General features: G+C 49.5%; 1 protein-coding gene across 2 annotated transcripts; it reads left to right on the top strand.

The window, feature by feature from the left end:
* Positions 1–7: 7 nt before the first annotated feature.
* Positions 8–22083, top strand: EFTUD2 (elongation factor Tu GTP binding domain containing 2). 2 transcript variants are annotated; one of them, XM_075036166.1, is made up of 28 exons: positions 8–60; positions 360–465; positions 1400–1565; positions 2060–2138; positions 4391–4466; positions 4736–4801; positions 5057–5092; positions 5995–6085; positions 7213–7295; positions 7791–7957; positions 9029–9153; positions 10825–10888; positions 11269–11359; positions 11770–11905; positions 12198–12325; positions 13317–13510; positions 13654–13765; positions 13983–14123; positions 14509–14610; positions 15118–15200; positions 16362–16448; positions 16738–16864; positions 17325–17412; positions 17941–18059; positions 18555–18649; positions 19490–19643; positions 20632–20739; positions 21404–22083. In XM_075036166.1, the coding sequence occupies exons 2-28, from the start codon at positions 361–363 to the stop codon at positions 21497–21499; spliced, it is 2919 nt and encodes a 972-aa protein (XP_074892267.1). In that variant the 5' UTR covers positions 8–60; position 360; the 3' UTR covers positions 21500–22083. The 2 variants fall into 2 exon arrangements, with proteins under 2 accessions (XP_074892267.1, XP_074892269.1); XM_075036168.1 differs by having other exon boundaries at positions 43–77.
* The last annotated feature ends 2745 nt before the right edge of the window (positions 22084–24828 follow it).

The following is a 24828-nucleotide window of genomic DNA, read 5'->3' as shown; positions in this document are numbered from 1 at the left end:
GCAACCCGGGGGCCTTCCGCGGCGGTGTCGGCGGCGCCGGCGGCGAGGGTAGCGCGGCGGGTGAGAGCGGGACCGGGGTAGGCCCGGGGCGGGCCCGAGGGAGCCGGGGAAGGCGGGAGGGCGCTCGGCGGAGCAGGCCGGGGCCCTCGGGGCGGTGCAGGGCTCCAGGGAGGGGCGGGCGGGCCGGCCGGCCTGGGGGGGTCGCACACGGGCCGAGGCCGGGGTGAGCAGGGCCGGGCCGGGCAGGGCAGGGAGTCCCGGCGCGGAGCAGTGCTGGGTGCTGTGGGTGGCTCGGGCAGGGATCCCTGGGTGCGTGGGGCAGAGTCTGCATCCTCCTCCGACCCCCTTCCCGCCCCCAGCATGGACACCGACCTGTACGACGAGTTCGGGAACTACATCGGGCCGGAGCTGGACTCGGACGATGACGACGATGAGTTGGGCAGAGAGTCTAAAGATCTGGACGAGGTGAGCGGTGGGGATGGGTGGAGGGGCAGCGTCCCACAGGAGCCTGGCGTGGGCCTCATCCTGCCCCATAAGCCCCACAGGAGCAGGGGATGAGCGCCATGGTCTTCACAAGCTGCCGGTGATTCCTATCCCATGCCGGGCTCTGGTTCTGCAGTGAAACTTTGTTTAGTGGTGGAATTTGACTCCTGAGGATCAGAGTAGATTTGGTTTTTAAAGGATTCAGGAAAAGCTGCCCTCCTGTTCCTGTGATAAGGGAAAGACAAAGTTTCTGCTTGAATCATGGTTAGAATTGGGAGCTGCTATAGCTCAAGCTGTATTTGGCTTTTTTCTGCGTTCAGTCAAATGGAGGATCCATACCCATTCAGTGAGGTCTTCAGGCCTTTAGTAACATGCGCTAATGCTACAACAGTATTGGAAGGAGCTCAACTCCTCAGTGGAGAAGGCAGAGCAAGACTCCACAAACACTAGAGAAGAGTGACGAGGGCAGGGAGGACAGCAGAGGCTGCTGTGCCATGATGGGGAAAGCATCGGAGGACTGCGGGAGCCCCTTCCAGTCTCCCGTTCCTGCAGTTCATCTGAAAGTGGTGTCTGTGTGTGATTGGGGTTGGGGTTGGGTTGTGCACAAGTGTGTTCTGTTGTCTATGCAAGTGAGGGGCGGGAGTTGCCGCCTATGCAGGCGTCTCTGCAAGTCCTCTTGCTGTTCGTTTTCAAGGTGCTGTTAATTTTCAGCAAGAAGAGGTGTGTTGTTTACAGAGAGCAACCCTGCAAGCTGCTCTGCCGATGGATGTGAGGTGCCGGGGCTGTGTCGTTGGTTCCCTGGCTGCGTTTGTGTCTCTCTTTTGCCATACAACACCAAGCCTGTATCTTCAGGGGTGATTGGTGTTTGTAAAGTACTTTGGTAGTGGCAGCAGCTAAATGTGAGTGTTGGTTGCAGCTTGAGGATGATGACGATGATGATGATATGGGGGACCACGACGAGGACCACCCTGGCATGGAGGTGGTGCTGCATGAGGATAAGAAATACTATCCCACTGCTGAGGAGGTCTATGGGCCTGAAGTAGAGACGATAGTACAAGAGGAAGATACACAGCCTCTCACTGGTAAGTGGTGAGGAAGCAATGAGTTGGGTATGGAGAGAGAAGACTCTTAATGGATCCTTGGAAAAGGGAAACTAATACTCCCTTCTGTTCTCCACATTGGTTTTAATGCCCCTTTTGGATTCCCTGTCAGCCCCAGGAGTGCACAGACTCTTGTTTGTCTAGCGGTGCACAGATTTTGGTGCTCAGGATTATTACAAATGCCAAGCAAACTATCATTTGAAGAATAGATATCAGCAGATACTGGAAAGATATTTAAGGAGAAATGAAAATGCATTTGTCATCTCATTTGATCCTTCTATAATAGAACAGTTCAGTTGGAAGGGACCTACAATGATCATCTAGTACAACTGCTTTTATAAAAAGCTAAGAGAATCTGTCAGCTTGAAAATTGTGGTTTTGTCTGCAAAAGTCCCTGTTCCCTGTGATTGTTTCTGAGCCTGCTGGGTTCAGGGTCTCTGGTAACAGTGTTTTATTGTTCTTTCTCTTGTTTTCAGAGCCTATTATTAAACCTGTGAAAACCAAAAAATTCTCTCTGATGGAACAGACATTACCGGTCACTGTCTATGAGATGGAGTAAGTAGTATGTAGGGGTTTTAAGCGTGTATGTTGGCTCAAGCCATCTGTGCTGCGATTTCCTTGCTTTTTGTTGTTTGCAGGCAAAGGTAGAGAGGCAGAGTGGTGTGTACTATGTGGAGGAGGCAGATTTTGGGGGGCATTGGCTTTGTTTCTTACTGACAGAAGCAACAGAACTGAGTGCAGCCGTTTCCCAGATTTTGAACCAAAAACAAGAGGAAGAAAGTAAAAGACTAACCATTTTACAGATATTTTCCCTCCACAGTATGCAGCAAAGTGCATAGTTTTCTGAAATAGAATGTAAGTCTTACCTTGATAGCTAATATAAAGCTTGATAATTAGAAACCCTCGTGGTGCAGATTTGCTGAAGGCAAGTTTTCTTGACTGGCTCAAGAAATATTTATATGGTCAGTGTGTGGCACACCTCATACTGGGACATTTTTGGTTGATCCCAGTGACCATTGGCCTACTGCTGTCTCAGATTAATTCCCATCTATCCTGGAGGAGTTTCCAAGGGGAAATTTTATGCCACTGGTTGTATGCAAAGTTGTGCATAGGTCAGCATAATGCTGCAGCTAAGCTGCACTTCTGCTGCGCTTAATGGTGTCTGCTGGTTGTGCCCAGCAAAGCAGCCCCTGGGGCACCAGGGTTGGGAGAAAACCTCCTGCAAAAAAATCCAAATGAATTTAAAATTCGAGATACAGTATCTCACGCAACTTTGGTAAGGAATAAAAATGGTTGTTTACTTTCTCTGTTAAAAATATAATCTTAGCATCAACGTCTACATTTTGTCGATGGGTGGAGGGGCTCCGTATCCTTGCGTGCATAGTGTTTCTGTATGTTGTCTTCTATTTGAGGATGAACAGATTGGGCTGCGTGAGTGTCTTGTTAGGCTCATCTTTCCATAAGCCACTTCATGGCTAGTCAGAGCTTTTTCCAGTTTTTAATAGTCATCTTCAAGTGTAGATCCCAGAACCAGATGCAGGCTGAGTAGCAGTTCCCTATGTGCCAAACAGACCCCAACATGAGCAGTCCCTCTGTGTATCATCAAGGATCCTGTTATTTTCTGGCAACAAAATTTCACTGCAGTTTGTATTCAGTCAGTTGGTTATTTGGATGCCCAAGACCTTTTTGGAATGGCTGCTTCTTGTGGCTGTCCTCTGATGCTGTCAGTATGGCTGTGTTCATTGATCAGAGATATTTTTTTATATAGCCAGATATAAACCAAAGAGCCTGCTGGGTCTTATTTTTCTAAGCAGTCCATTTTGCTCTTAATCAATGACCTGTACTCTTCATTATCTACTGCTTTGCTGATCCCTGTGTCCTCTGGTCGTTCCATCTGTAATGAATTCCTCTTTGTCCTGTTAGTTGATATAAATGTTTAGGATGGGGCCAAGAGAAATTCCTTGTGGGACTGAGCCAGAAGTCTGCAAGCTTGGTATTGATTTCCCATTTAGCCTTATTTTAAGCCCAATAAGCAAGCTTTTAATCAGTATTATTATTGATTTTTGTATTTTTTAGCTCTTAATCAAAATGTTGTATGTTAAGAAGTCTACCTCATCAGTGAAAATTAAATCTTTTCAGAAAGGAGATTATTTGATGGGACTTACTTTCTGCAGACCCATGGGAATGGATATGTGTTTTGTAGCCTCCCATTATTTTTTAGGGGACTTAGTAATTTAGGATCTCAATTATATTTTGGCCAGGATCCATGCAGAAGTGACCAGCTCGTCACTACCCAGCTCAGTTGCTGATTCTGAAAAGATTTAAATTCCATCACTGTTTCTTTGAGTCCCTAGGAACATCACTGTTTTAAGACCTGAAAATCAGAATTAATGGTCTGCGGAGCCCCGTGGCTACCTTCTAAAACTGCGTGGGGTGCTTGTTATCCAGCTCTGTGATTTACTTGACTGCCTGCCACTATTTGAGTGGAAGTATTTCATCATCTGAGTACATGGATGTGACTTTTGCTCTAATACTGACTAGAAGAGAAGAAAAATATTCAATAATATTCCATTGCTGGCAGTTTTACCAGCTCCGTATCCTCCCACCCACGGCCATCTGCCTAGGACTCCAACTCTCTTGTCCTCCCCATCTGGAAAGTGGGATTCTTCCTCCGCAGGGCATTGGCAGAATGAAAGTTTGGAGAGGATTCAGGGGGCACCTTGGATAGAAAGTGTAGCTGAAATGGCACCTACTTTTCTTAGACACAGCAGAAGCCTCCAACAGTCTTTTGTGTTTTGTTCCTCCAGTTTCCTGGCAGATCTGATGGACAACTCGGAGCTAATTCGAAATGTGACTTTGTGTGGGCACCTTCATCACGGCAAGGTAGTGTGAATATCCAACGTATATCGGGTAGTAGTAATGATCTGTCTGTTGCTTACTTTTACCATTGCTCTTGACCCCTCAGTCTCCACAGCAGCAGTCTCTTTCTGCTCCTCTCACTAATGCAGTTATTTGTAGGTTTTCTTTCAGCCACGCGGAAATAATAATGTGCCCAACTTTCTCTGTACTGCTGCTGGAGGGATGGGATTGTACTTGTACTTATCTGTCTGAACATAGTCACCTCCTTTCTGTTGTGGTCTGATGTTTTTCAGACTTGTTTTGTTGACTGCCTGATAGAACAGACACACCCAGAAATCCGGAAGCGCTACGACCAGGACGTAAGTGAGCTTTTGGTGTATTCCTGCCCTGGGGAACATGGGTTGGCTTTTACACTCAGAGAGAGCGTGACTGTATGTGTGGAAAATGTGGTTTAGTGACTAGAACGTAGGATTGGAAAGCCAGAGCTCAGTCCTAATTCTGTCTCTGTCATTTACTTAGCACCTTAACCATGTGTAAAGAGTTATTGTGTCCTGCTTCAAACTTAATATTTGATACCAAAATGTGATATTCTGACTTTTGTTTTGTCTTTGCAGCTTTGCTACACTGATATATTGTTCACAGAGCAAGAGGTAAGTGAGCCTTGTAGAATAGGCAGTGATTTTTATCCAGTTGTCTCATGCTTTACTCACAGTTACTTACTGTAGGCAGTTTCCTTTTCCATTTTAACATCTTTTTGTGCCTTCCACGTTTTGATTATTTTCTTTATCAATAAAACGATCTGCTTGCCTGTTTGCCTCAGTAAGATCCTTGGTCCAACTTTCTTCCGTTTCCTGCAACCCTCGTCTCCATGTATGATTTTATCTATCTGAGATGATAACCCATGAAATGTTGAAAATCTATAGCAGAGTTATCCCAGCATACGTGTAACTCCTATTTTCTTTGAGAGAAAGAGGTGGAAGGGGTTCACAGCAATGGTAGATGAGGAGAAAGACTATGATTTCAAAATAAACATATTTCTCCTTAGTTTCCTTTGATGGGAACTCTTAGCTGGGTGCTCTGACTCCATGTGGTTGGGTGTGAATGGGAATCTTATTTTGTTACTCGCTAAATATTGTCATGACCAGAACAATCCTGTGAAGCATTTCTTTCTCTTCACCTTAATGCTCTACTTTATGCTCTGGGTGATTAAATCTTATGCTTTGAGGTATAACTTGATAGCAGCAGAAGGGCAAAAGCACAGAAAACCACAGATCTTTTGTCTCTGGTGTTGCATATTATACTTCCTCAGCTGAAATGAGGCATGGATTGTGCCATGGTAGCTCATCAGTCTGAGCCAGTATGGATGGAGGAGCTGGGTTGGATGCTGCAGCAATCTGAGGTTGTTACTCCTTCCCTGGGACTAACAGGATGTCCTGGATGGATGTTTACTTCTTTCCATCTTTCTGACTTTTCTTTTGTCATCTTTTATATCTTTACATGGTGATGTACTTTTTTTTCTTTTAACTGATAATCCTGGTTTCCTGTCTTTCAGAGGGGAGTAGGGATTAAGAGCACACCAGTGACTATTGTTCTGCCGGACACCAAAGGAAAGTCTTTTCTCTTCAACATCATCGACACTCCAGGTGATTGTGTAATCCTGAAAATTCTGTTTTGGGATGCGCTTAGCTGAAGGCAGCTTGATGTGTGGAGCAGATACATGACCATGTGAACCAAGATTTCTCTCACTATAAACCTCTTTGGTCCTCTGGATAGTGCTATTGACAGGAGTAGAGCAGTAAAAACACATACAGTGATGGTTATTGAGAGCCTTCAAAGAGCTTTTGTGTTGGATTGTGGTGGGATTGTGTAGCATTGGCTCTCAGAAAAACAAAGAAAAATCTATATGCTGAAACCTCACTGATTCATCTGGAGATGTCACTTAGGTGCAGTGAAACCTTGGGAAGCTTTCTTTTACAGAAGCCCATGACGGGGGGTTGTGTGTTTTTTTGTAGATGATTCCAGCCTAGTCCTGAGCCTTTAGCTAAGCTCAGTCTTCTGGAATTGCTTCCAGCAGTAATGACTGTGCTGCTGGCTTTTAGTTAGGCTTGTGTTTCTGATTAGCAGGCCTAATTGAGGGCTAATGGGACTGAAAATGTTTCACTCAAGTATATAAGAAGCATATGTAGAATTGGATTTTCCAGGTATCACCATGCGGAGTGGGGACTGTACTTTTCTCAAATGCTGTTGCCCCACAGCGAGACTCTCGGCAAGTTCCATCGAGCCTCTGACAAGCTCCCGTGGGGGGAGCATAATCACGGATCAGCTTGTTGTAAGAAACCAAGGCCAAACTTTAGGAAAGAGGGTCTTGGGACACATCTGTTGAGTTACAGCTCAAGATGAGGGAGGTTAGAGCGCAGGAGGAGACTGGAGGGAGAGGCATCTGTTGTTCTTTGGTGAGAAGTAATCTTCCTTCTTTTCCTGAAGTACTTGCACAGAGCTGTGAGAAAAACAGTAACAAATGTGAGGAAAAGTGCCTGTTAAACGAGTTGTGTTTATTCTCAAAAAATAGCATTAAAGCTGAAATGAATCCCTATACGGAGCTCTGGCAGCTGCTCCTGGGTCCCTGTCTGAGGAGGAAGCCATCTGTGTTCTGCCTCACTGGATACCAGTGACCAGAGCAAGCTGCAGAGCAGAGGGACAGGTTTCCATCCTTTGTGCTGCTGGCATCAGGACTTACCCTGGTTCTCACCACCATTTTGTATTTTTGAAGGTCATGTCAATTTTTCTGATGAGGTGACAGCTGGCCTTCGTATTTCGGACGGCGTTGTGCTATTCATTGATGCGGCTGAGGGGGTGAGTGCCAGGTTCTCCAGCAAATTAACTGCAAAATCTCTTCCTCTGGAGTCTTTGACCCTGCGTTAGCATGAAGGCCTGGGATGGCTTCAGCTTTCTGGGATGAAGGGTTTTTGGAGGACAGTTTGGGAAGCAAGTGTATTTTCCAGCCAAAATGAGGAGTCAAGCCTCTGGCTTCTCTATCCAGGGCTGATGTAATGTGTGTGACCTGTAGCCTGATTATCTAACTTGTTTGCATCTCCATCCCCATGATACCCAAAATTGAGCAGGTTATTTATATCAGAGATGTCCAAGGGGTAGGATTCAAGGAATTTGGTTGGGTTAGCACCTACTTCTAAATTTCAGGAAGATTAGCTGATTGCTGGTGGCTGAGCTTAGGCTTTTCTACAGAGTTCCAGCCCTGCGTGTAAGGGTCGCTGCTTTGTCTGTCATGCCCTAGATAGCATTTTGTGGATGGCTTTCGCTAGCAGTGTTTGTGCTCATTGTTCCCTGCAGGTGATGCTGAACACAGAGAGGCTGATCAAGCACGCGGTGCAGGAAAGGCTAGCAGTGACCGTGTGCATCAACAAGATAGACCGACTGATCCTGGAGCTGAAATTGCCCCCTACAGATGCTTATTACAAACTCAGACATATCGTAGATGAAGTTAATGGTCTGATCAGGTATGGGTGTCAGGGATGATGCATCAGTAGTGCTTGCTGTCCCTGTTCCATTGCAGGTGCTTCTCTCTGTGAGCCCTGTGTATGCCTAAAAACTAATGAGTTTGTCTCTTGATATGTTGAATCATAGAAAATGGGGAGGGAAGAACCATTGGAAATTCATCTTGGCCAATAAGTTGAATTAGGCAGGATTGGCTCTTCCTGACAAGCTTCATGGGATCAGCTCTTTTTTTTTCCCCATTAAAAAGTAGGGAAAGTGGACATATGACCAGAGCAGGGAACTTCTGTGCTCCCAAATGTCTCAAATACACTGAAACTGTCCAGGCTGTATCCCAAATTGTAGGTTGAGATGTTGCAGAGCTCCTGAACATTTGTTACAAAACTAATGGGAACTTGCTGTCCCAACCTTAAACAGAGACTAGGATATTGCTATGTTCAAATCTCCTTGCAAGACCCTGCTCAGGGAAGGGAAGGACATCTTCTCTAGCTTTCACAGTAGCAGTGCGTTGTTTCTGTGGGTTCTTCTGCATCCAGGTGATTTTCTTAACAGCATTCTCCCCTTTAAGTTTGTGTGAATTTGCACATGAGCTCACTTGCATGTCTCCCTGTTCAGTTGCTACTGGCATCAAGCAGCTCGGAGCAGGGTAATTTATCCTGTCTAGCATGCCTGTGAACTCATTAAAACTTTCAATTCAATTCCATCCATACATTATTTGCCTTGTATTATCTTTTGCCTTGCTTGGTTGACCAACTTGGCTGCCTTTTTTTAGGGGAAGCAAAATTCTACCTGACAAAACATACAAAGCACTTATGCTGGTAACTTTTTAGTTCTAGGTCTTTAAATATTTCTTTGCAAACTAATGCTTTGAAGTTTATAGTCATAAAATTATACTGACCCTGAAATTCCAATGGCAAGCACGCTGCAGCCCGTTTTAAGATGCTATTTGGCAATGTAGAATCCTTGCCTATCACATACTGCTGTTTGGTGTGGGAAGTGGATTTAAGTGTCTTCCTTGGTTCATAACATTGATTTTATTTTTTTTTTTCTTGTCTCTAAAAACTGTCTCCTCTCAGCATGTATTCCACCGATGAGAACCTCGTTCTGTCTCCCCTTCTGGGGAACGTGTGTTTCTCCAGTTCACAGTACAGCATCTGCTTCACGCTGGGATCTTTTGCAAAGATTTATGCAGACACATATGGTGAGGATTATCCAGAAACCTCGTACACTTCCAACATCTCATTTCCTAACCCTTTTTGTTGAGGTTTTCTAAGCCATTCAGCTTCAATTTTCACTGCACATTTATGGCCAGTATATGCATTCTTGAATTTCTAGGAGTTGAGAGGTACTGCAGGTCTGAGCCCTGGGCGGTAAAAAGCAAAAACACAGTTCTCACTTGTTTTTAGCTAGATGGTTTCTCCTGAGAAATGTTTCTTGAGTCAGAAGCCAATATTTTATACATACCCTTAAGCAGAAAAAACAAGCCCTGCTATGGCAGTTGAAGGCAGGTGTATGTGTTGTGCTTTGCCTCCTTATCACAACAGCTCAGAAGCAAAGCAGTTAAGTTCTGCCTGCCTTTTCATAAAAGTCTCCAGAGTCTAAGACTCAGCTGCAGCCGGGCGCAAGCTTGGCCCACAAGGTTTTGCACTTTTGCCCTCTTTCTTTTTTAAGAAACTGTCTTTTTCTGGCTTTGATTTAATTTTCTGTTCCCCAGGTGCCCACTCAAGGCAATCTGCCACTTGTAAAAGTGGGCCTTTTGCTTGCATTAGCCAGCTGTACAGCCAAGGTTTTTGAAGTCTCACACTGGGGAGTTCGGGGTGATCCATAGGAGCCGTGAGCAGGGGAAGAAGGATATTGTAAAGCAGCTGGCCTAGCTCTTGCAAAGAAGTTAGCCTGAGGGAGGATGAAGCTGTAGAGGTCAGGGACTGATGTGTCAGACTATCACATGTCCTCGGTGAGTTTGGAGAAATAAATGAGCTCCCTGGGCGTCACAGCATTAACTCAATGCCCGCTAGGATGATAGCCCTTCTTTGGGGGACTGATAAAGATGCAGGCACAGTCGGTAGGAGCTGTCATCCATGTGGGGCAGACATGAGCTGAATGGGTACTTGAAGTCAGTAATACTCGATTGTGGCCACCAGGGATTTTACGTGCAGCCACCACACTTCAACTAACATGAGTTATAGTAGTTTAACTGTCAAAACCGCAGCCACCATGAAATTTCTTATGCTTGCACATCTGCCCACAGCAAAAGCTTGTTTGGAAACTGCTGTAAATTATCACTGCTGTCTTATTTGTAAATTGACCATGACAGCCAAGCACTACAATATTCCTTCAGCACTTGGGTATTTGGCTATGTGCTTAGTGCATCAGCTGAAAAAGAGAAAAGAACCTGGAGATGTTCAGCAAGGCAGAAAATGCTTGTGATAAGCCTGCAGGGTGGATGGGGTGTAAGCCATCCCAGCACCTTGGCACTACAGTGTCAGGTTGCAGCATTAACGTTTGGAAAATGAAGCAGATGTAACTGAGTTCCTGCAGTGTGGTGTCTGGCAGGCCAGCTCTTCTCAGCTCTAACCTTGTGTGTAATTGAGAGAGTTGAAATGTTCCTGAGAAGCAAGTCTGTGAACCCACAGTGTACCTGGGCTGCTGGTGCCATCCTCAGTGGACTGTTTTCTGCCTGTCTCTCTGCCTGGTCTCCCCAGGTCAGGGCTTAATCATTTATTCAGAATTGGGACCAAGCATTCACTCAACAGCATCAGTCCATTAAATCGAATCCTCAGGGTTGTTTTAAAAGCCCAAACCCAAAGATTTCCAAGATGAGAGAAATACAGTGTCATCTGAGAGACTTCTGCCATTTGCTTTTTCCCTTTAGGAGACATCAATTATCAGGAGTTTGCAAAGCGGCTTTGGGGTGACATCTACTTCAACCCGAAGACGTAAGAAGCCTGTTTAAATGTCTATTAGTTTATTGCTGGCTTTTTCCCTCCTTTCCCTGTAAAATGCAGACTAGGTGACCACCCAAGGTCCCTTCCAACCCAAGTTGTCCTGTGATAGAGTAGTATCTGGGAAGGGTTGAGTCAGGTCTCCTGCTTAATGTGAATCCATGTGGTCCTCCTGAATCCCATAAGCAGGAGCAGAGAACCTCCTCTGGCCTTCATTTGGAGTAAGCATGACTCCTGTATCCCTGACAGCTTCCCAGGAGGATTGGGAGGGAAAAGAAGATAACCTGGGAAGAGCAGAGGCTGTGTTTGCAGTAGGAGTGCTTGCAGGCTGCAGAGTGCTTGCTCCTCATGTCTCTCCTTTGGTCTCCCAACAGCCGCAAGTTCACTAAAAAGGCCCCAACGAGCAGTTCCCAGCGCAGTTTTGTGGAGTTCATTCTGGAGCCCCTGTACAAGATCTTGGCTCAGGTAGGTAGTGATTCATTCTCCTTCCCATAGTTGCAGATAGTGTTCAGCCCTTGGCTGCTCCTATGTGGTGGTGTGCCTGGTGTCTGTGGGACTCGTCTGTCCTGTTCTGCAGTGTGGTCTTCACAGATTGAGTTTAGGGGTGCAGAACAACAGTGAGAAACTCCTTTACAGTTGCTCTGTGCAAATATAGCCCTATATTTGCACAGTTAATAGAACTGCCTTTGCTCTTTCTAGCATGCCCTGATATCAGCCAAGTGATAATTTGAACCAGCCAGCCAGTTCTCCTGTGAGCTCTAAACCAGAGCAGGTCAAGAGCCCTGAGGGTGATAGCTGGGATGTGAAGCTGCACCTGGGAGTTATTGGCTTGGACCCCCGCAGCAAAGCTGAGAGTGGTGCTTGTTGTCTTGCAGGTGGTGGGGGACGTGGACACGACCCTGCCCAGGACTCTGGATGAACTTGGCATCCACCTAACCAAAGAGGAATTGAAATTGAACATTCGGCCACTCCTGCGGCTTGTCTGCAAGAAGTTCTTTGGGGAATTCACAGGTAAATGCTGTTTGTCTTCCCCTCCACAATCTTCCCAATACCCTAGTCGCACATTAACAGAGTTAAGGGCTGTATTATAGCCATGGGCTGCTCACTTGCACAGATCCCTTCTCAGCTTTCCAAATATAAAATATTAAACCATTTGCCCAAAGGACAGCTTGAGACACTGCTCCCATCTTCCCCATTGCTCTAGGTGCACTGCAGTCAGAATGGCTTTGCCTTGTGGTTATTGGAGTCCATTTCTTTCCTCTACACTGCTTAAACCTGTTCTCATGAAGTATTACTTTTCCAGGCTTTGTGGACATGTGTGTGCAGCATATCCCCTCCCCGAAGGTGGGAGCCAAGACAAAAATCGAGCATACCTACACTGGTGGTGTCGACTCTGATCTAGGGGAGGCCATGAGTGAATGCGACCCTGATGTAAGGAAACTCTTCTGCTTTGCTCTGAGCGTCCAAATGTGTGGCAAATGTGCCCCTCTTTCACTGCCTTGACAGGGCAGCTGCCTCCTAGGCAGCCATCTGCACAGATTTGACTTCCAGCATTTTGAAACCTCTCATCCGATACTGAAACAAATCTTTTCACTCTGAGAAACTTTAGCTGCCTGCCAGCGCAGCCCTTGAGAGAGAGAATTGTTTGACAGTGTTCAGAGAGGAACAGGACTAGGTCAGGACTTCAGAGCACGTGGGAACTGCAGGGTGATTTTGTGTCCTTTTGCTGCCTTTTTGTCCCTTTTCCTTGAAGTTTGATTCTCTCTCCAAAGTCTGAGAAAACTGATCTGAACTATACTGATAAAAATAACCCTACATTAGTTAGTCAGCACCTTTCTTATCAAAGCCTTGCAAAACCCCTCCTCCTCAAACAGCTTGTACTGAGCTGTCATTCAGAGTTGTCTAGAGCCACCAACGCCAGCCAGCAGCTTAGTGAGGAATTTGCCTGTGACTTTTGCTCTAGTGTCTGGAGAGAAAATGAATCTCTTATTTTAATGATTTGTGATTACTCACATAAAACTATACAGTGGTGACTGTCACCAGATCACGAGTTGTGGAGTGGCCTTATGGGACTGGAAGCTGTGATCTGTGGAGGCTCGGGTGCTGTGCCCTGAGCTTGTTTGCAGGCCAGGAGATGACATTTCTTCTCATGTCCCAAACACTATTTACTGCTCCACAAGAGGAGGGAGGAGAGCTCTAGAAAAGTCCACCAAAGTCATTCCAGGGATCTCCATACAGGGCAAGGAGATGTAAGGCTTCCCGTGGAAGGAAATTAAGGACTTGGCAAGTCAAAAGAAGTATTTCTAAATTCCAGCCTATAATCCCTTTGTATCTACAAGTCCTGCCAGGTCTGTGTCTGTTTCTTGACTGTATTTTGAAAGAGGCTTGTTTTTTTCTCTCTCTCTCTCTCTCTCACGGGAAGGGTCCGCTGATGTGTCACACAACAAAAATGTACAGCACAGACGATGGTGTTCAGTTCCATGCCTTTGGCAGAGTGCTCAGTGGTACCATCCATGCTGGGCAGCCTGTGAAGGTCCTTGGAGAAAACTATACCCTGGAGGATGAGGAGGATTCCCAGATCTGCACTGTTGGACGTCTCTGGATCTCAGTTGCAAGGTATGGGAAGCTCTGGCAATGTGCTTACTTGGGAGAAAAGTCACTTGGAGTCGTTGCTGCCAGGGATAGGGAGGAGGACAGTGCTGCAAGGGGCCTGAGGCTGGCTGCAGCAAACGCTGCAGTGATGCTCTCCTGCCTTTTAGGTATCACATTGAGGTAAACCGGGTTCCTGCTGGCAACTGGGTGCTGATAGAAGGAGTGGACCAGCCCATAGTGAAGACTGCAACCGTCACGGAACCTCGGGGCAATGAGGAGGTACTGTGCATAGCTGGTATCACTCAGCCTTACAGGGAGTCAAGGTGATGGAGCACACCTCAAAAGCTCCAGTGGTGAGGTTAAAGAAATGTTGTCTGCCGAGGAGCCAGAGCACAAGAGCCACTAAGGGAAAGAGAACAGCTTCAAACATTGTGTTTAACTCCAGTGGCCATCTAATGATGCAGAGTGTCAGCTCTTTGTCCTTATCTGGTTTCAGGCTCAGATCTTCCGTCCCTTGAAGTTCAACACCACATCTGTTATCAAAATAGCTGTAGAGCCAGTGAACCCCTCGGAGCTCCCCAAAATGTTAGATGGTCTCCGCAAAGTCAACAAGAGTTACCCCTCGCTTACTACTAAGGTATTTCTGGTGTATGTATGGCTGTTTTCAGCTCATGCTGGGGGCTACCTCATAGGCTGATCTTAAATAATATTTTACTGTAGGTTGTTTTGTTTGTTTTGGGTTTTTTCATGCTGTTGCGGTTGATCTCACAAATCCTGTGGAAATAGCAGAAAACTGTAAATCCAGCAGAAAAACACATACCTTGCTGTGCCAGGGAAGCAGCTTTCTGCAGAACACATCAGCACTTTCTGCTAGAAAAGGCTGTGGGAGCTTTCCTTGGGGTGCTCTGATCCTAACTAATTTATTTAAAGCTGATACTCCCTCAGGCTTGTGTGTAGGAGCCTGAAAGGCAAGGGCCTGTGTGCAGTAATGCTGTCAGCTGAACCCATGTCTTATCTTTCAGGTGGAAGAGTCTGGGGAGCATGTGATCCTGGGGACAGGGGAGCTCTACCTGGACTGTGTGATGCACGATCTACGGAAGATGTATTCAGAGATTGATATCAAGGTGAGGAAATGAGAGAGGGATTTTCCCAGCTGGGGAAGGGGTTTTGTCCCCCTATCTCAGAAGGACCGGAAAATAAACCTAGCTGAGTATACAGTGTGGATTTTGTCACGTCCATTTAAAAGGAAAATAAAAGGGCTGTTAGGATGCAAAAGTAACTTACAGCCTGACTCTGTCACACCGGTTTGATTGAGAGCCTGAAAATTGGCTTGGATAGGAGTGTATGACCATGTTCCAGCCTTTTCTTGTACTTCAGCTGTTGCCTGGCTAGCATCAAATAAATAAATTGAGGAGAATTTTTCATACCTAGAATTAGGTTTAAATGTTCCTGTCTTGTTTAAATGAAGGAATAGTAAAGCTGCCTGTGCAGGCCTCAGTAGTTCGTACACAATGCTGATTAAAACACTGGCAGATGAACCAGTTTTTTCTTTTAGGTGTTCAAAGGTTTTAGTCTCTTTAAAAAAAAAAAAAGTACTTGAAAACCTTACAAACCTGTTGTTGTTATTCCAGGTCGCTGATCCAGTTGTGACATTCTGCGAGACAGTGGTGGAAACGTCCTCCCTCAAGTGCTTTGCTGAGACACCCAACAAGAAGTAAGAGCCAATGGGGGAGCTGGGCATTGGAGACAGGCAGATGGAGGGGTTCACTGGGGAACAGACTTCATACCTTCCAAGGGGTCTGTTCCTGGTGGCTGTTGTGCAGACAAGTGACACGTGCCTGAGTTGGCAGTGTGCTGTTGCAGCAGCTCTGCTGAACTCCTCAGTAACACACTTGAGTCCCAGGGATATTTCTGTGCTTTGTAGGAACTCTCAGAATGGAGGGAACAAAGACAGATCCACATAATCCTTTCTTTTAGCTAAATTTCACACCTTCTCAGCAGTTTTGTGGTGTTTCCAAGACTAGGAGATGTATTGGGATCCTAGAGCAGGTGCCAAAGAGCGCAGTGATGCCTTCAGTAACAATCCAAACATTTTGTGAGCAAAAGCTTTGTCTTCTCTTATCCATTCTTAATCTTGAAATTGATTTTTTTCTTTCTGGTGATGCACTGGAGCCTTACAGCCTGGTCTCATCTTCCTCCCCCAGCAATGCATTATGAGATGCACATGTCTGAAAGAGGGAGGCCTGTGAGGGAATGTAGGCTGAATAACCAGGGTGAAGTTTAGCAGCACAGGACATTTTAATGCCTGAATTTTTAGGGAAATCATTATCTGTCATAAGCTGAAGACAGCTTTTCTGTGTTCCCTTGTGGTTTCTGGGTTTTCTTACCCTCCTTTATTCTGGTATACTCTCCCCATGGTTGGCAGCCTTATTTTTGCGAACAGAAAGGTTCCAGTCTCAGCTCAGTCTTTGAACTGTTGGGCATGTGAAGTAACCTGCTCTGGGGGCAGGTTACTTGCATTGGTGAGGTTCTCCAAGGCAACATCTTGTGTGTTGGACACAGCGAGTGCTGGCTCTGATAGAGGCCTATTGTGCGCCCCATGGGCTTCCTTCTGCAGCCCAGACAAGCGCTGGACATCTGGCAGGAGGGATGGAGCCATGCTGTCCCTTAGCAATCTGCTTCTGGAGATGAGCAGACTTCGGAGAGCAGTTGTTAAGCGCCTGGGCTGTCTTTACAAGCAAGATAGTAACAGCGAAGGACACGGATGGCTTCATCTCTCTAGCTGTGTTCGAGGCAGTGGGCAGTCCCTGAGGTCCTGCCAATTACTCCCATTTCCATCATTCTGCAGACTAATTGCAACCATCTCTTTTCTCAGGAACAAGATCACGATGATTGCTGAGCCTCTGGAAAAGGGACTTGCAGAGGACATTGAAAATGAAGTGGTGCAGATAACGTGGAACAGGTATGACTGATCTGGGGAGAGCAGGAATCCACCCAGAAGTAAATAATTGGGGAAAAAAGGGAATGCTGGGATCTGCAAGGTGTACAGTATCAGCCAACCGCCTCTAGGCAGGGGTCCCAGGTTCAGTATTGCTACCAGCTAGTTCATGAGCATCCCTGTCCCAGCAAACGAGTTGCTCCAGGTAAAAGCCGAGACCATTTTATGCCTGAAGGGAACAGGGTCGTAAATATGTTGTGAGTGCAGGTCAGATACTTGTTTGCTAAAGTTTCTTCCCTTCTTCTTCTATCAGAAAGAAGCTGGGTGAATTCTTCCAGACCAAATATGACTGGGATTTGCTGGCTGCCCGTTCTATCTGGGCCTTTGGGCCAGATGCCACTGGCCCAAACATCCTAGTGGATGATACGCTGCCCTCAGAGGTGAGAAACACAGGCAGGGGGGTTATGTTTCAGTGAGACATTTGTCCTGTGCTGCCAAGAGGTGACCGCTCCTTCCAGAACCTGCAGCAAGGTCCTAATGCTGTTGGAGTGCTCACTGGTTTGCCAGATCTCAGATCTGCTGTGCTTCCTTCACCATACTCCTACACTGGCTAGCAAATTGCCTGTTATTTTTCAGGTGTTGGTCTTGGGCCAATGTCCTCAAAATTGGCAACTAATTGGTCTGCCTTTCAGGATTACCAAAACATGGACTCTCTTAATTTGCAGCTCTAGATGCCAAATTCTGAAGATGATGCTCCTGAGCTGTGAGAGGGAGGGATGGACATTGGGGGTATCGGGGGACATTGCTGCTATTCTAGGAACTGGCTTTTAAACACTGGGGTCTGTCTGTTACTGCCTTGTGATGCACATTTGGTCTCTGAAGCAGTCTGTCTGTCTGTAGGTGGACAAGTCGCTGCTGGGCTCTGTGAAGGACAGCATTGTACAGGGATTTCAGTGGGGGACCAGGGAAGGGCCTCTTTGTGATGAATGTAAGTAGGACCTGTGGAGAAGTGGAGCTAATAAGATTGATTAGATTCTTCCATCTCTAAGCACTCAAGTCATTTTGCTGGTGCAGTTCCTTGTGGCCAGTTCCTTTCACACACCACAGCTGGGAACAGCTGTGGGGATGGGTGACAAGGGAGATAACAGAACCTTCCCCTTTTTCCTGGCTGTACATGCTACTCGGGCACTGGCACTTGCTGCGTGCTTACAAACCAGGCCCAGTTAGCAGGCAATCTGGCTCCTCCAGACCTTGGCTCTGCTCCTCATATAGTTCAGGTGCAGACCACTGAGCACCCTGCAAGATAAGCTGCTGAATGCCCATCTTGGATATGCAGGGTTAGGACATGGTCATGCCTTTCCTGCTGGAATTAGATTTAGGAGAACTTCTAATGGCTGTAGGTCTTTTGTCTGGATGTTTGCTCTGTGCTCAAGGTCTCTGGGGAGACACGGTTGGTGCTGGTATGGCAGAGAACATCCCCCTTGAGTCACTTGCTGTCATTTCTGTCCTTCCTCAGTGATCCGCAACGTGAAGTTTAAGATCCTGGATGCAGTGATTGCTCAGGAGCCCTTGCACCGGGGTGGAGGACAGATCATCCCAACAGCCCGGAGAGTGGTGTATTCTGCTTTCCTGATGGTGAGGACTATGCTGTGCCTGACAAAGACTGAACCTTGTGCTATGCTGGCTCCTATGGGCTCCAAGGAATGCAGGTTGCATGTGTGCTGCAGTATCTACCCCAAGGATGTCAGTTTAAACTGACTCATTCATCCATTAATGTTTCCAGCGCCTCTGTGGCTGGCAGACGGGTTTTACAGGCAATCACATTCCAGTCTGGCTGAAAACTTGAGTGCGTCTGCTCTGTCTCCCCTTTTTGCTACTGTTTGGCTTGCTGGGAAGGGTGGGCCTGGGGGAGATGGAAGCATGTGACTCATGGCCAGAAAGAGAAAAGCTCCTTTCAGTGTTTGTTTGACGTTGGTTTGGGCAGGCATGGGGCAGCAGGAACCCTTTCATTCCCAGTCAGGCGCTGTGTTTGACCTTTGACCAAAGCATGCCAGTCCCTGACTCTTACTTGAACTGAATTGTGTTGGCACTGTTGGAGGCTCAGTGGCTTGTGTCCCTTTCTCCTCACAGGCCACCCCTCGCTTGATGGAGCCCTACTACTTTGTGGAGGTGCAGGCTCCTGCTGACTGTGTGTCTGCGGTGTACACGGTCCTGGCCAGACGGAGGTGAGCTGTTCTGGCCAGCTGCCATCACCTTAGCATTGCAAAGCAGCAACTACTCGCTTGGGATCTGGGTTGCTGGAGACATTCACAGTCCTAGCACTGCTTGTAAAGCAAGGGGAGAGTGTGAAATCTGTATGAAGTGACAGCCGAAATCTTCCTTGACTGATCCTAGCACCTGTGCTGTGTGGGGAGGGGATGTCCAGGATCACACGCAGCCTTTGGTTTGTGCATGGTTCTTCCTGAGTGTCAGAGAGGAGAACACATAAAGGGACATGAGACCCCCATGTGGAGTACTGCGTTAAGCTCTGGGACTGTCAACGTAAGAAAGACATGAACCTGCTCAAGTGGGTCCAGGGGAGGGCCATGAAGATGACCAGGGGGCTGGACCACCTCCCCTGTAAGGACAGGCTGTGAGAGAGCTGGGCTTGTCTAGCCTGGAGAAGAGAAGGCTCTAGGGAGACCTTATAGCAGCCTTCTAGTAGTTAAAGGGGGCCTACAGGAAAGATGTGGAGGGACTCTTTATCAGGGAATGTAGTGATAGGACGAGGGGTAATGGTTTTAAACTGACAGAGAGTAGGTTTAGATTGGACATTGGGAAGAAGTTCTTCACCATGAGGGTGGTGAGGCACTGGAACAGGTTGCCCAGAGAAGTTGTGGATGCCTCATCCCTGGAAGTGTTCAAGGCCGGGTTGGATGGGGCTTTGAGCAACCTGGTCTAGTGGAAGGTGTTCCTGCCCATGGCATGGGGGTTGGAACTGGTTGATCTTTCAAGGTCGCTTCCAACCCAAACCATTCCATGATTCTGTGACATATAGGAAGACTAATCTTTTGATGTGTTGGCAGAGGCCACGTGACACAAGATGCTCCGATCCCAGGCTCTCCTCTCTACACCATCAAAGCCTTCATCCCAGCCATTGATTCATTTGGCTTTGAGACAGACTTGAGGACCCACACGCAGGGACAAGCTTTCTCGCTCTCTGTCTTCCACCACTGGCAGGTAAGTCCATGCCCTGGTGAGATGGGGAAGAAGGACATGGTAGGATCAGGCGCCAGGTAGGTGCTCTCAGTAGAGCTCAGTGCCACAGCTCACACAGGGCAGGACAACTTCTCTGGAGAATATCCTCAAAGGATCTCGAGTTGGGGAGGCTTTGTACGCTAGCTGTTAAGTGTCTGCCAGAAGCCAGCGGCTTTGTTCCAAGTCACATTAACCTTTGCCCTCGCAAGGGAGCACTGAATGCTGCTGCTTGCTGAGTATAAGGGTCCTTCAGTGCCTGGAGAGAGGACATCCTCATCCGGGAGAAGGGAAGCTGCTTGGGTATGCTTGGTGCTCTGCAGCTTGGGGAGCAGAAGTCTTGGAGCAGGGCTCAGACTCATTGGCCTGCCATAAGACACAGGTGGCCACAGTTAGGCTTTGCCTCTAGAGAAGGCTTTTTAAACCTATGGAAAACAGGATGTGGGACAAAATACTGTCCTCTGGCCACTTCTGAGTCTGGGGCAAGCCAGGTCTTGTGGGAGCTACCACTGTGAGGTGCACAACTACTTCTGGTTTAGCCAGGTGAGAACAGCAGCAGCAGTCAGCCTCAAGAGCTGGCTTAAAGGTCAAGATGTAAAAGCCCAAGGCTTAGCTCTGAAAAGAATAAACGTGCCTGATTTCTAGAGAGGGTTGCACTGACTGGGACCCATATGGGTTGGTTGTTCTGGTTAGCAGGTTTTTAGAGGCCTTACAGTACACCAGCACGTGGGGAAGGTGGGACGTGTTCTTGGCTTAGGTTATCAACACCATATTAGTGACTTCTCGCAGGCATGATCACCAGTAGTGACATGACAGTTTTTCTGTGCCAGGAGAACAGACAGGGTGTTAGGGCTGTCACACCAAGGCTGGGGGTGTCTGCAGGGCCCAGGGATGTTTTCTGTTGCAGTTCAGGGTCTCCAGGAAGTTGAACCCGCCCCCAGCATCACTCTCATGTCCTGGCCCTGTGTTTCAGATTGTGCCTGGTGACCCCTTGGACAAGAGCATCGTCATCCGACCCCTGGAGCCCCAGCCAGCCCCACATCTGGCCAGAGAGTTCATGATCAAGACCAGGCGTAGGAAGGTATGTCTGGGAGTAATCCCTGTAGTGTCCCTCTGTCCATCTCTACCAGCAGCTGAGCTGTTGCAGTGTTGTCTCTTGGGCATGCCATGTCTCCTCTGTGTTCCCAGAGTGGACCAATGTCCTTTGTGCCTCAGGACTTCCCTCACTCTTGATTCCCCATGCTGCCTGTTGGTGCCTGTGATGGTCCCAAGAGCAACTCATCTGGCAGCAACTCCAGCCAAAAGTGGGGTCCTGCAGTATCTGCTGAGCCCCGCTTTCTCCCTAGCCCGTCTGATGCCTTGGTGGCCTGATTTAGCCTGTTTGTCCTGCAGAAAAAGCAGCAACTGGCTTCTGTGCTGGTTGAGTGAGCTGGACTGAGGGGTTGGAGGGGCTTCTGGGACCACAGAGTGAGCAGAGGGAATCAGGCTCCCCTTTGGGAGGGCAGTGAGCTGGCAGATATTCTCAGCAGCAGCAACCACACATTTGCAGCTTCCTGAGAGGCTGTTAGGTGTCTTCAAGCTGCTGAGAAGCACCTTATGCCTTGCAAATTCTCCTGCCTTCTCTGGAGCCTGAAAATTTCTCTTACTGCGGGACACCAGGGCTTTTTGGTGGGATCCCTGCTGCAATGGCTGTATGAGAGCTGGCTACCAAAGGAATAACTTCTGGCTTTGCCATTACCCCACAGGGCTTGAGCGAAGATGTGAGCATCAGCAAGTTCTTCGACGACCCCATGTTGCTGGAGCTGGCCAAGCAAGATGTTGTTCTCAACTACCCCATGTGAATGTGCTGCTGCGGCGTGAGGGCTGACCCGAGTCCTGGCCGGCATCTGTCTGTCCTTTCCCATCCCTGCTTGCCCAGCCCTGGTTTCTGGACACTCGGGGCACACAGGGAGCCACTCCTCAGGTCACTCTTCCATGGCTGTAGAAGTCTCCCTGGGCATTGGTAGACTGCGCTCAGGGCCTGCCCTGTACAAGGAGCAGCCCAGAGCGCTGATGCTTCTTGTATTATTAGTCTTCAGCCACTGTGGCCTCCAGCGAGGAGATTTTCCCTTTGGATAGGCTCTCTCCAGGCACACGGATTATCCCCAGCTGCAGCAGAGCAGTGTGAATATAATGTCAAGATTACTAAGGACTGAGCGTAAACGTGCATCAAGCATTTGAGTTTTCTGCTAACCCTCTCCTGGCTGCTGGGGGCATGTTTTGCCTTGGGCAAAGCACGTCTTTGGGCAGCTGAGGAAGGTGGGGATGCTGGTTGGAGGGAGTGCTTTTACCAGCCTCCCCAGGAGAAGAGGCAAGTGTGGCTTTTACCTTTTTTGTACACCTTTTTTGAACCCTTGTAAACGTTTAATACAAACTTCCAGGCGGGGCTTAGTCTGATTGCGCCGAGAGAAGGCAGCGCTGGGAGAGGCTTTGCCTTCACTGGTGCTTAGAGCATGCACTGCCCCAGTTTCCCCTATCTTCAGCCCTGATTCACCCTCTCGTCAGCACTGTTCTACCCCCAAGGGCTCTATGTCTCCCAACCATCCTGGTCCTGCCTGCAGTTAGCTAACTTGCCAGCCAGGCCAGGCCAATCTTGTCCCACACTAAGATTTTCTTCCTTTCTCTCTAGGTCTTGGGCTCCTGCTGTGTTTTCAGGGGATCTCCTCATCCGCTTGTGCTCTGAAAGGTTTTTAGTGCTCCCTGTCCCAGCTCCTCACTCTGCCTCTGGACTCGGCTGTGGGTCTGCTTCTGACCATGTGCTGTGGAATTAGGGCTGGCTTACATCTCCTGTGGGCATTTACACCCTCTTTCCCCTGGTGCTGCTCTGCTGGTGTGGTTCCCCCTCCCGAGACTGAGCCTGGGATCGCCCCGATGCCACCATGCTGAACTTGGCCACGGCAGCCTGGTCCAGCCCCAGATTCACCTCTGGGAACCTGCCCCAGAGCATCCCCGGGCTCGGGACGGCTCGTGGGGGCACACAGCACCCTGGGAGCAGAAGGTAAAGCTGAGAAGCCCCCCCTAAACCTCCCAGCCACTGGTGGAAACGGGAGGCACTGGGTTGATGTAGGCACAGGGGACAGGAAGCAGCCCTGGGAAATAGTGTCCAGCCATCCCGCAGTGTGCTGGGTCTTTGTAGAAACTGGATATTGCAGGGGATAATTCAGGGCCGCCGCTCGCCAGCAGGGCTTGGAAACCGGGGAGGGGGAAGGATTTCCTGCCGCTGCTGGTGGCCAGCGGCGTTGCCCATGCATGCTGCCCTATCCCATCTGCCCAGCGGGAGGACGGATGGTGCTGTGGGCTCCAGCCCTATCTCTGGGCTCAGCCTTTCCTGCCAGGCGGTGCCTGGAGCTTCCCCATCGCCTCCCGCATCCGCCCTGGCACTGTGACCTTGCCGGCAGCTTGTTCCCCCTCCCTGGGGGGCAAGCAGAGTCCAAGCCCTGCCTGGTGCAGGCAGGACCTGCTTTATGACCTGGCCAACCCTGCCACAGCCTCACAGGGGATGCTTTTTGCTTTCCAATACAGCCCAGTACCAAACTGGGCTCCTGGGGACCAGGCCAGGCAGCTAGAGCTGCGCAAGCCCCGAATCGCTCATGTCGGGGTTGCAGCAGGATCAGTGCCTGTGTGGCCGGCAGCGTGCTTGGTGCTGCACAGCACGTCCCTGGGCTCAGGGGCTGTGACCCCGGCGCTGGAGCCAAGTGCTCGGCCGCTCTAACCCATTGCGGCAAGGGGTTTTGTTTGAGGAAGGGGACATCTATCATCCCCCTGGGGTGGCTCTGATCCCAACCCTGGGCTCTCCAGAGCTGGATAACAGGGCTGGAGGGTCCCGTGGGGGCATCCGTACACTGACAGGCATCAGCGCTGGTCGTCACCCCTGCCCCTGGGAGAGCAGAACCATGGGGCTGTGCTGCCTGATGGGTCCCTATGGATCTGAGCATCACCCCGGTTTTCAGCCCAGGAGGGGTGGCAGGATATGGCCCGGGCAGGCGTGGGAAGGAGCCGGTTCTCACGCAGCCTGTTCCCAGCAGCTGGAAAACGCTGACCCGTGGCAGGGCCCGAGCGGCCGCATGAGCTCTTGCAGCCGAAAACCTGGCCCCGCACGCACGGGCTGGGAATTTTCCGCGGAAACGGCTGTTCTCTGGGAACAGGGGCTGTGCATGGCCGGACCCTGACCCCCAGCCCCTTCTGAGCGACTAGAATTCCTGCCCCCCCCAGCAAAGGAGCTTTGCCGGGTGCAGGCAGGGTGCCCTGGGGTATGTGCCTGCCTGGGGCTGTGGAGCAGGTAAACTGAGGCACACCGGCACGCAGAACTCGCTAGGGCAGCAGGTGCTGGGGGACCCATCCTTGGCACGAGTTCATCAGGGCTCAGCGCTGGGACACACCACGGGGGCGAATACCTCCATCTACCGCGGGGTCGTCAGCAACGACTGACACTGCGCCGACCCCTCAGTCGTTCCCGTTTGTCCCCCCAGCTCCAGGGACTGGACAGGTCCCCAGGGCGATGCACCACCTAGAGCAACCAGCTCGCGGTGGGGTGAGCCCCAGCCCTGCTCCCAGTGTCCCAGTCCCCATCCTGCTCCTGGTGTCCTCATTCCCATCGTGCTCCCCATGTCCCTGTCCCCATCCCGCTCCCAGTGCCCCCGTACTTGTCCCACCCTGCTCCCAGTGCCCCCGTTTGTCCCCAGCCTGTACCTGTCCTGCTCCCGCTGTCCCCATCCCCACCCTGCCCCTGTCCTGCTCCCAGTGTCCCTGTCCCCGTCCCGGAGGTGACCCACCTCCCTCGCTCTCCGAGGCCATTGCCCGGTGTCACAGGCCGTGTCCCGCTGTCCCCATCCCAGGTGATTGCCGGCCGTGGCCGCACCCAGCCCCAGTCCCGCACAAGGGGCCGCCTGGGCCGCTTCCAGGCTGCTTCACCTACCCCCCCCCTCCCCATTTCCAGGTCTCCCACGCGTGAGGCACACACACACACACACACACACACACCCTTTACTTCGGAACAAGCCCCCTCGTCACGCCGTGCAAACGCGCCGCTGTCAGCGGGGGCGCGCGCGCGCCGGGCGGGCGGCACGTGGCGGCGGGGCCGTGGTGGGTGGGTGGGCTCGTGGGGAGGAGGGGGCTTTGCGCATGCGCCCCG

Source organism: Buteo buteo, chromosome 9, assembly GCF_964188355.1.
Source record: "Buteo buteo chromosome 9, bButBut1.hap1.1, whole genome shotgun sequence".
Lineage (NCBI taxonomy): Eukaryota > Metazoa > Chordata > Aves > Accipitriformes > Accipitridae > Buteo > Buteo buteo.
The sequence above is the reverse complement of the archived record's forward strand: the minus strand, read 5'-3'. Positions and strand labels throughout refer to the sequence as shown.